The 11,860-nt window shown below is 42.4% G+C and overlaps 1 protein-coding gene across 2 annotated transcripts; it reads left to right on the top strand.

Moving 5' to 3' along the window:
• The first annotated feature begins 1,318 nt into the window (after positions 1 to 1,318).
• LOC136437801 (zinc finger protein 341-like) lies at positions 1,319 to 11,687 on the top strand. Of its 2 annotated transcripts, none has more exons than XM_066432279.1 (11): positions 1,319 to 1,449; positions 2,579 to 2,665; positions 3,298 to 3,419; positions 4,358 to 4,459; positions 5,108 to 5,314; positions 5,869 to 5,967; positions 6,906 to 7,283; positions 7,679 to 7,807; positions 8,342 to 8,536; positions 9,044 to 9,727; positions 10,096 to 11,687. In XM_066432279.1, exons 1-11 carry the CDS (start codon positions 1,419 to 1,421, stop codon positions 10,714 to 10,716), a joined length of 2,655 nt encoding a protein of 884 aa, XP_066288376.1. In that variant the 5' UTR covers positions 1,319 to 1,418; the 3' UTR covers positions 10,717 to 11,687. The 2 variants fall into 2 exon arrangements, with proteins under 2 accessions (XP_066288376.1, XP_066288375.1); XM_066432278.1 differs by having other exon boundaries at positions 7,679 to 7,814; positions 8,343 to 8,536.
• Positions 11,688 to 11,860: the final 173 nt, after the last annotated feature.

Here is an 11,860-nt window from a genome sequence, read left to right as displayed (position 1 = left end):
AGGAAACCGCATCACAACGCAACAAGTAACATGGATGCAAATAAGATACCAGAAGATCAACCAAAATACATGTATATAATTGAGTTATTAATTAAATATCGTTATTCTTATTTACACTAATATATCTCAATATGCTATCTTTGGATACATAATCATCAATTAATTTGTCTATTTTCTTTCGTTTTGATGTCGGCCGTCATTTGAATTTTTGAAGACTTTGGCGGGAAGTCTCATATTTCAACCAACCTTCACTTCGGCTATATTGAAACTGTCACATATTCATAGGGGGTCTTATAGATGTCATCACTCCAAAAGTAATCCAAGATATATCAAGCGATAACTTCAAAAGTTATGTCTGAGAGTCAGATCACTCCAAAATACTCCACCATCTTGAAAAGATAAAGAAACAAAGAAAGGAAGAAACAAAGCAAGCAAGAACGTTAAGGAACACAACCCGCGTTCTTGCGCAACTTTGAGTTACAAAGCAATTCCGCGACATGACGTCACAGGCGGAAATGAGGCAACCCCATGGCCATAAAACCAATATTCATGCCGGACGGAAGGGTTAATCATGTTATCGATGTAAGCTTATTGATTGCCACTATTTGCAAAATTCTTGGGGAAAAAATCCCTCAACACCCGTACTCAACTGACTTGATCATTGATCCATTGAAAAATCGATTTTCATTTCATTACGACAGTAGTTCTTATCAGTCCACGCAGTCAGTAAACCGTTTCTTCTGTCGAGTTGCCAATGCCTTTTGGCGTACGATCGTCTATTTCAAACAGTATTTATTCTGCTATTTAGAGTGAAGACAGTGGTGCAAAGTCTCAAGAATCAATTCAGTCAGCAGTCCGTTTTCTGCCAAGTTGTCCAGGCTTTTGTATCCATTTTCGTCGAAGTTCCGTTATCCACTAGCACTTTAGTATCTGAGTATTAAAGAGAAATTTACATCCCTTGCAGGCTTCATGAGCCAACTCTAACTACAATTACCAAGAAGCGAGAGGAAGCCGAAAGTACTAGAGTATACTAGACGTCCATGACGTAACAATTCCCCCTCTTTTAAATACTTTAACGTTACAATACTGCACTTTACAGCTTCTGCAGTTTTTTTTTACAAAAGTCACAAAACGATGGCAGTGTCGAGGACACCCAAAAAAATCATAAATTGGCCAAACAAGGGGGAATACTTCTCAAAGGAGCTCCTTTTCTGAGGCAAGCCATTCATCCTTCGGAGTAACTTCCCTCGATCCTCTTTTGATATCGACCATTAAAAAAAAGTCTGACGGAAAGTACTCAACCGAAAGCGAGGACCCTGAACCACAACGCTCCAAAATTTCCCGGCATACCTTGCGTCACCAGCAATCACAAGGCCGTCGTTTGCCCGAGCGAGCCAAGCCGAAACCAAGCGGCAAAGATGGCGCAATCTCTGTTTGACGCGCTAACAGGTAAGTTTTTACTATTCTCTGACTATTGCCCAGTAAAATGCGTTCCTTACCGCCTCATCTGTAACGTTTTGGCGGTAGTTTTATGACACGGAAAGTGCCCTTGGCAAAAACCCCCATTCCAAGGGGGTGCTGGCACAGCCAACAAAATGGCGATCAAATTTCTCCTTTGTCTAGCTCAGCTTTATTTACACTCTGGGATTGCCATGAACTTGTCCTAGATTGGATGTATACGTTGTACTTGAATATTTAGTTGCTTAGGAGGTCATAAAAAGTTGAGTTGTGAAGATTTGGTCGATGTAAACGGTGTTCTTTGGCCGAGAACAGCCGGGTGTGGCCGTTAATTAGAAAAGCGTCTTTCTTTCGCCGTCCAATCGGAGTTCCGTCCGCAAAACTTTCACGAAAATCAAAGACGTGGCACTGTCCTTCACTCCCCCAAGACTGTAATTACGTCAAAAGTTGTTGGTAAACGGAATTGATGGCCATTTCCTTGGTTAGAGAAGTACCCAAATGCTGTTCCTATTTCTGAACAAGATGGCTGCCTAGTCCGTCATCCTGTTTACGGATGAATCCATTGGCCGAATTTCGCGGGGGTGTCGGCATAACCTAGAAAATTACACATGAACATGCATAGCCAACACATGTACTATCAGTGAGCTTCAAAATACCTTCGGTTTGATAGGGATTGCCTTTGTTAACGAAAACAAAATGGGTCATTTATGAATTCACGGTAAAGATCGAAAACCAGAAAAGAAAGGTAACACAAGACAAGGGTAGTCAACTTTTTTCCAGTCTTCACCTAACTGATAATACATGTGTAGTGTACAATATTTCTTACCTGGAAATTATTTATAGTACATGTACCTTACTTAAATCTTGAAAAGTTTGTGGTGGTTTCACAGTGGCCTCCCATCATAAAACTATGGCACGACAAACATGTCTCTCTTTGTGATATGTAAAAAAAATGACATGTACATGTACAGAGTAGTTCGTGTAGCACAGATTTTTTTAACCACAAACCTAAAACAATGTGAACTGCCTATTTTCCTTTCCTACTGCTTAATTGAATTCCTGCAAAAATTAATAAATCTACAGTAAGACAACACCATATGTACTTGTTCTCATTTTGTAGTGACGATGGACAACCAGACAGCCCTGGCTGTTCAGTCCCTTCTGGACTCCCAACAGGGCCAGGTCGCGGAGCCAGCAGCAGGGCCAGGTAAGATCACCTGTCTGATGCACTATTAACTGTCTCACTTTTCTCTCAGAAATATATGATTCATTACACTACAGTCATTTGTACAAGTTGCAGAGGGTTTCTTAAGATTTTTAGTATTAAGTATAAAGTGTCATAATGATGTCATTACTGATCATATTGGTTAATTACTAGTACTGTTTCCTGTTTAGTAGTCAAAGAACATTTGCTGAACTTGTTCTAATTGTTTGTCTAACTTTCTTGTGATTGAAAAGTCCCTGCTAACTTTCGCTTTAAGTGTATCCAATATATTTGGTGCCTGTTTAATCACATAAAAGGGGGTGGGTGGGGGTACCGTCTGCACTCTATAGCTACTAGTATGTGCCGCACTCTGACGACTAGCATGTATTCAGGTGCCATTTATGTTCTACATAGAATGCACAGATCACCCTTCACATTAAATTACGTTAAAGGGGTCCAGCTATGAATTAAGTGGAATTAAAATGATTGATTACGCTCACCACTTATTACGCTCTATCATGTGTAATCTATCGCTCATCTTCTAGTATAAGGGCAACACAGTAATAGCAATACAGGCCCCTATAGAAGTGAGAAGATTAAACCGTTTCAGTGACCAGACCGTGTATTTGTTCCAGGGGACGATGAAGACGTGTTCCAGTGTGGAAAGTGTAAGAAGCAGTTCACCAGCCTGCCCACCTTCATGAGCCACAAGCGGGAACACTGCCAGCCCATGCCCCAACAGCAGTCTGTACGTCAGGTCTGTATATTTCTGCATCTGTATCTATATTCAGATCTAGCCTGAGCACCATTGCTTTATGCTTGCAAACCTCAGAGTTAGCAAGCAAAAAGCATTGAGCCAGCGGTCACTATAGAGTATAGTACTCAGACTTGTCATCAGATGCTGTGGGAACACTTTCACTAAATAGCTTCAAAGAACGATTGCAGTCAGATGTGCAAAAGTTAGGTGTGACAGGCAGTACAGTGTTATATAACCAGCTGCTGCCGCGCCGCATGCCTGCGAAGCTGGTGTAATACGTCGAAGGGCGGCTATACCGGCTATACAGATACAGATACAGATACTACTAGTACTTCAGATCAGCAACTGGTATAAAAGATTTTTAAGGCAAACACGTCTGCTTAAGCCTTTACTGGTATTTGGCAGTGGCTAGCTATATTACATTTGATGACTTGCCACAGCAGTCATCCTGAACTGAGGTGAAGCATGATGACTTTTCAAGTAGCTAGTGGTTGTGTGGCTTTGCTATGGCTTGCATTTTCAGTCAAGCAAACTGGGTCGCCACTACGTATACTCTTCTCTACAAGTGTGGTGGGTTCTTATAAGTGCAGAGGTTTGATGCTTGAGATTCATACCTGAAGCTCCTTCAATCATTCATACAGTGGGACACTGGCTTAGCAACACCATCCAAAATAACGAATGCAATCCCTTACTTAAGTTACTAACAAAGGTAAGCTGGGGCAGACTCTGGGATCCTAGACTCCTGCCCACTATGATGACAACATATTTCACTATATCAAAATGATTTTTGTGAAGGATGATATTTTAGCACCTGAAATTCTGAGAAGAGTAACACTGCATACACAATGTATATAGCTAGGGCTGGCATGAACTACTACTACTAGCACTGACTATTTGTGTATTTACCAAATTTAGCTGGTTTTGTACATCACACACAGGTGGTTCCGCCCCCAGGATCCAACCCTAACCAGAGCGCCTTCACCACCTCCCTCCCACACCACGGCCTCAACAGGCAGCCTGTCAGCATGGTCAGCAACATGGTAAGGACAGAGTTACATTTGTATATATGAAGGCTTGCTAACTGTACCCTGCTAAGGAAAGCCAGGTATTCAGTTGTATTACCTTTGCCAAGAAGGTTATGTTTTTGGCGCTGTCTGTCTGTCTGCCATGAATCTTTATGATGTTTGATAGGTGGGTAGGGTCAGGTTTGGTAATAGACCTCCTAGAGGTTTTTTTAAGGTACTGCAGCAGAACATCTGGTTTTGATATCTTGTGTTCTGGACATGCTATGGTCTTTATTTCTTAATGGTAAAAGTAGGTTTGGACCCACTGGTTATTGATATCATTCAATCTGATTGATAGCCTTTTATCCCTCACAGGGCTAATACTTCAGTGTTCACATGTAGCGTTTCATGACTGATTTAAAGTGCCCAAGGCCTGTTAAAATGCACATGCCTTGAAATGTCACTGTATTATGAAAGGATAAAATCTTGCCAACATTTGAACCTACCACAATCCAGTGATATTTTGAGGGTGAAGTGAGTTTCAGACTGTTTTATATTCAGAGTTATTTTTGTCCTTGCTTGGATGAGCCATTAACCTTCTCCCTGCTGTCTGAATGTAACCAATAGGAATTTGGGTGCCAATCGGACACTTCAGTGTGCTAAAGGTTAAACTTTACCTTTCAGACGCCGGTACCAGCGGTGACAGCGGCTTACAGCGCGGTGCCCCCCTCCCCCCTGGCACACATGAGTCAGAACATGGTGCTGAACGCTGACGAGATCCTGATGACCACCCTGTCCAGCATGGACCAGACCATGACCATCCAGACCAGTCCCAACCAGTCCATGCACAGCGGCAACGTCCAGGTGTCGGGACCGTTCATGCAGGCTCAGGTCAGGAACATTCTTGGAACTGTTGATCTGTGATATGTTTTCAAAGAGAAATCTTCAGGACCATAGCATAAGGTTTGGGGTCCGAGTCTCAGCATAGAAGTTGGTGTTCTGAACACCAATTTATATGCTACTGGTAGGGCTTACATATACTAGTCTCTAGTCTCTGCCAGACTAACTACATTGTACGCCGGCTATAGAGAGAATAATTAGCCGGGGAAGTTTGGCCACCATAGGTTTTCTGGCCAATTATTCCATTCTTTTGCCAAATCCTACAATCCGTACCCCCATAGGAAGGCCTGGTGGAGGCCAGGGCTTACAGCCTTCTAGGGGATGTTGAGTCACTAGTCCGTGTTCAAAAATGTTATACCTTGAGCTTGTAATATACAACCTACATGTATCAACAACTGTGCTTAAATAATATCTTTGACTTGTCAGCCTTGTCTTTATATCAGCTTAAGGAAGAAAATCAAACACGAAATGAAAATTTGGTATGATAGCTTTGAATGCACATTGCTGTCCAGTTGGGAGTACTAACTCACCTGTTGTGTCCGCAGGTGTCCCAGCCCCGCCCAATGCCCACCACCTGTATGCAGGGGATGAACAGTGTGAACACTGCTGTCCTCACCACCACCATACCTGGACAGACCTTTCAGGTACCCATAGTAGCTTCTGCTTTAGTATCTGAAGAAGTGTGATTATTATCATTAGGCTGCATCAATTTATTTTCTTGATTCTCAGACATTTTAAGGTGAAAATATAGCAAGTCAACATCATAAAAGTAGAAGGCATGAAGGAAAAATGTAATATGGTTGTATTCACTCCATAAAACGGATTGCATCAAGGAATAAAGCTGGTCGTCAGGCTTTTAATTTCATTCAGTAGTTTCCATCATCATCATCATCATCATCATATCGGGCAGCTTGCCCGGACTAGGACTGCTCTCTCCCTCCAGGCGTCACGGTCCGCCATAAGTTGGTCTAGATCTTCAGACCTCACCCCTACATCCCCTGCAAGTTGGTCTATGTAGGTCCGTCGGGGTCACCCGACACAGGAGTGCCCATGAGTAGTTTCCAATTTAGCATATCTTTTTTAACTTCAAGAACCAACCAATTAGTTTTGTGTGGCCTTACCTACACATGTTGTAACTGTGCATAGAAAATTATTTTTTATGTGTCAACTATCATTTCAAGTTACCTGAACTACTTTGTATCTATATGTCTACATGTATGTCCCTAAAGGTCTGAATTTTTAGCTTCTCATCAGTACATGTACTAGATAACAAATATGTCACTTTGATGTGCACAATAGAAGCTCTATAAAGATATGACTGATTTTAAGGGAAATGCCACACTTTTGAAATTGATTTGACAATAATGGACACTTGTGATCAAACTGTTTCTCTTGTTAGTTCATACCAGACAATCATGACACCATTAAAGATTGCTCATGTGATTTGGCAAAGAGAGAGAAACATGAAACTTAACACATGATCAAGACATCAAGGCAACAATGGGGTTTCACATATTGATAGACATATAGTATACACACAGTTACAACCTTTACATCTTATGTAATCTGTTGATGCCTATAGGTACAACCAGTGACAGTCCGTGTAGCAGAGCCTCAACAACAGCAGATCATGATGCCGCAACAACCGGTACCCATGAGGGCATCGCCCGCTAAAAATCCCCCACCTCCCAACAACATCAACATCATCACTGACGTACAGATCCAAAACGTGTCGCAGAGTGTCACCAAACGCCGCTCCAAGTCCGGAGGAAACAGCCAGGGCGCGGGAAAAAAGCAGGGGAAGCTGAAGTGTACTTACTGTGACAAGATGTTCTCCAAGAACTTTGACCTCCAGCAGCACATTCGCAGCCACACGGGAGAGAAGCCCTTCCAGTGTATTGTGTGTGGTCGGGCGTTCGCACAGAAGTCCAACGTGAAGAAACACATGCAAACACACAAGGTAGGAGGTTGTGTTCTAGGTGTATTATTCAATTTAGGGAATCTGCACCAAAAAAGTACATGAAAAATGGTGTCCACCCTTGCTTGAAGTGTACAATTTGTAAGATAGATAGCACAGAATTGCAGCAGGCAGTAAGTCTTTTTTTTATTAGGTATTATGTGTTTAAATCATCTTTATGATCTGCACTGTATTATTTCTCCAGATTATTTTTCCCAAGACACATCTAGGGATGTCCATGTAGCAGAACTGGTAGCAGCCTCACAGTTAAGCTCCTGGTTCCAATTAGTTGGTAACTGGGAGATCCTTGTTCAATCCTAGGTCAGGACATCTTGGTTGGAGCTGCACCTGTCTTTCAGAAAGGACGTAAAAAAACGTGTTGCACTATTTGCCTTTAGGTGTGGCCATCAGGCACAGCCTGTACCCTCCCTAAGAACCCCATCATCGTAGAGAAGGCTGTAGAGGATCAGAACGGGGATTCTGTGGTGGCTCCTGAAGAGGATGTAGGGAACAACCAACCAGAACAATTGCAAGGTAAGTACCTTAAGTGGGAACTGGACATCGCGTATAGGGTAAGAAGCAGAATAGACCGATCCCATAGCCCGCCTACTTCCTTTAAATGTAGAAATGCAACTATTGATGGGCACGTGACCACTCTCTAATTTGTTGAACCACTAATTGCCATGCTCTCTTTGGTTTAACTGCTAATTGTGATGGACAGTCAGTATTGGTCTAACCTGAGTACCATCCTCTGTAGTGACCGCTGGCTAAAAAAAATTGCTAGCTAACTCAGTGCGATTTTTTTGCAATGCAGTGAATTTGTTTTGAGCCAGCGGTCACTACTGAGGATGTATAGGTCTATGTAGCAGTAGAAACCCAAGTTTTTAGGAGAGCCACACCCCGAGCAATTTTAGATCCTACCTCACTTATTGAAAAGATTAGGGGGCCATCCCAGTGTGAGTGGATCATACCTTACAGTCCATTCTTACATGTATTTACTGCACTGTAGTGTTTACCGGTTATGTAAAAGAAATGAATGTGTCACATATTTTCTACACACAGAGGACAAAGGGAATGGAGATCTAGACTTGGGGGATGAGAATTCCAAGGAGAGCGACACTGCCAAAGATGTGACGTCAGAATCTGACGAGATCAAAGTCATCATAAACAACTCGTACCAGTGCCATTACTGCCAGACCACCTTCAAGACCTACTTCCAGCTGAAGTCCCACATGACTCAGCACAAGAACCAACAGGTGGGGATTTCAATAGTACAATGTGCATGTAACTGTAACGAGTTGCCATGGTTGAGTGGACTAATCCTTCAGGACAACCAACATCTTTTGCACCTGTTCTCTTCATGTTCATGACAGAAAGACAGCCTTTGCTGCATAGTTTGGGTGTGATTGTGAAACGAAAGATGTAGGTTGACTCAAAGGTTTAAATGTAGCCCACTTCAGATACATGTACCTAGATAATTGAATACAGTGTTTTTCAGAGATTGTGGCAGCAGCTAACACACAAATGCAAAAACTTCACATAAACAGATTTGTGACCTGTGTTAAGATAATGAAACTCTTTTTTTGTGCTACTTTTGTGCTACTTCTTGATATTGCTTTTGCAACAAATCCAAAAGATTTACTGAAATTCAATTTGAACTTCAAGCATGTGAAAGAAATTGGAGTACAATAGAATAGATTTTTAAAAGGGATCCAGAACTTTGTTTATTTCATGTAGCTAACTGATATGTTCCCCTTCTCCAGGTTTACAAGTGCATCACCAAGTCCTGTGGCAGCATGTTCCACGACCTGGAGGCCTTCCTGGAGCACACCAAGTCTCACGAGGAGGAGATGACGTATCGCTGCCACATGTGTAACAAACAGTTCCCCTCCCTGTACGAGCTGGGCGTCCACCAGTACTCCCACAGTCTCTACCCCAACCAGGGCCCGCGGCCGGGCCCCAGGTACTTCCGCTGCCCCAAGTGTATGAACAAGTACGCGTCGCCTGAAGCGTTGGACCACCACCTGGCCACGTCCAGCCACAACTACTCCTGTCCGCATTGCGAGAAGGTGTTCCCCTGTGAGAGGTATCTGCGGCGTCACCTCCCAACGCACGGTACCATGGGAGACCACGTCTGCAACGTGTGCGAGAAGCGTTTCAAGACGGAGCACTACCTGAAGATGCACGCGCTCATCCACACGGGGGAGAAACCCTACAGCTGCTCGCAGTGCAACGCAACCTTCAACCGAAAGGACAAGCTGAAGCGGCACATGCTCATCCACGACCCCGTGAAGAAGTTTAAGTGCCCGTTCAAAACCCACACGGGCTGCACGAAGGAGTTCAATCGGCCGGACAAACTGAAAGCCCACATCATCTCCCACTCAGGCATCAAGCCCTTCAAGTGTAAAGACTGTGGCAAGGCCTTCAGCAGGAAGCCACACTTACAGGTGGGCAACTTCTGTTCAGTTTGAGATAACTTAAATGTTTGACATATGTAACATTTACATCATTTGTGTACTCAGAAATTGTTATATTTTTCACTTGACTTGATGCACATAATCGTTTCTTTCATGTATGATCTCTATATCTATGTACTAGTAAACTTATCTGTTTGCTAGTATTATAGCACTCCTTATTGATAAGTCCAAAAATGGTATGTTATACCTACTAGTATTGACATTTTGCATTATATCGTTTATATGGAACCTTGACACACATGCATCATAATTTAATGGTGTCTTATAAGCCCAACAGGCGTTGCATTTTAGTATGCTTGATTCAGTAATTAAAGTCTTTCTTTTATTTGTTCACACAGGAACACGAGCGCATGCACTCTGACAACTACCCCATCAGGTGCAACACCTGTAAAAAAGGTTTCGCTAGGGAAAAGTACCTCCGAGACCACCGGTGTCGACCAGAGGGCAGCGAAGACGACGTGGTGGTGTCGAAAAGCAAGCACGGCCGAACCAGGAAGCTCACTGCAGCCATGAAGGAGGCAGTGGGCAACAGGAGGAAAAGGGGAGTAGGTCGTCCACGTAAAAACCAAGGGAAACCTGAAGACACCAACACGGACTTAGACATCATCAAAGCTCACTTGCAAAGTGACGGAGGGGGCGATGCGAGCCATAGTACCATTCAGAACGAACAGGAAGGCATTGACGGCAACAGCTCGTTACAACAGTTGCAGACAAACCAACAGACTGTGAACTCTCACCCAGGTGGGGACGCACACCTCCAGGATACCGTGGTGCCCACAGGAATAGGCATATCCACACCGTCGGGGATGGTGCAGACGTTTGTGGCAAGTGATAACAGTGTGGTGCAGATCAACATGGGTGGTGCAGAGGTGCTGCAGCCCACACAAGCCTTCATTGTCACCCACTTGAACTTGGCACCTGGGGAGGACGGTGTCTTAGAGGCTACCAATGACTGCTAGCAGTAATGTTCTGTATATGAAAGGACTTTGTCGCCAGGTGACTATAACTTGGTAGTTTTGAATAAGCTGGTTTACTGTGTAAATTGTGTGTACGCAGCAAAATGCATCGCAGGTAATACAAGGACAAAAGGCCCCTAATTTGTAAACTTTTCTTGTCTTGACCGTGCTTTTCTTGTTTAGACCATGCATGTCAAGGCATGCGCCCAAAATAGTTACTCAAGCATCTGGAGAAAATTTTGAAATAGTCAGATGCCTTTGATTAATGATGACTTTCAAAATTTTATCCAGTTGCTTGAGTAACTATTCTTCGCATATCTTATTACACCAGGATGTCTAACCTTTCGCAATACATTTCACTGCACGTATAGTTTAAACTGTGAGCTGGCTCATTATGAATCATGTGCAGAATGTAATTGTGCCATTGACTGATGCCTTTGATTTTGTTTGGTATCATCCATAGAACTGGGAAATTTCTATCATAATATCTGGAATATGATAGAAATGGAATGGTGTGTTAAATGTATTATCAATACATAACTGACAGAGTGCCATTTTTTTGAAGGACAATTTTTGTTTCTATATTGTTGCATTTAATAGATTCTATACAGCCAAATCAGACAATTTGTTCAAGAGCATTATACAGTCCATATGATAATGAAATAAGTAATAAAAAAATCATAGAAGTTGTTCAAATCTATATTTCAGAAGGTGTAATTTAGTTGAATTCTTTTAGTTAAATTGGCTGATTTAATTGGTGAAACTTGGCTAGAATCATGACAGAAGGTTGTGTTATTAATAACAAATTTTCTGTTGAGAATCAATGAGGCCTCTTGAATGGAGGGTAAATAGTTTTGAACTTGAATGTACACCTATAGTCATATCATTGCTGCAAAGCTACTGGCTACCTGTTTTTTGATTTTGGTGAATTTTCTATTATTGCTGCAATTATCAAAGATCTTGAGACAATTTTATCTTTGCTCATTTTTTTCTCAATTGTAACCTATAGAACTGGACTAGTTTTGTTTTTCTCTAATTTCCAACAACAAGAGATGGAATGAATGGGCATAAAAACAACAGGTACCCATTATTTACCTGCTTGATCATTGCCTCTCTAATGCAATGTAAGTATATGCCAGAGTGTATG

The sequence above is a fragment of the Branchiostoma lanceolatum genome, chromosome 7, assembly GCF_035083965.1.
Source record: "Branchiostoma lanceolatum isolate klBraLanc5 chromosome 7, klBraLanc5.hap2, whole genome shotgun sequence".
In the NCBI taxonomy this organism is placed as follows: Eukaryota; Metazoa; Chordata; class Leptocardii; order Amphioxiformes; family Branchiostomatidae; genus Branchiostoma; species Branchiostoma lanceolatum.
The sequence above is the reverse complement of the archived record's forward strand: the minus strand, read 5'-3'. Positions and strand labels throughout refer to the sequence as shown.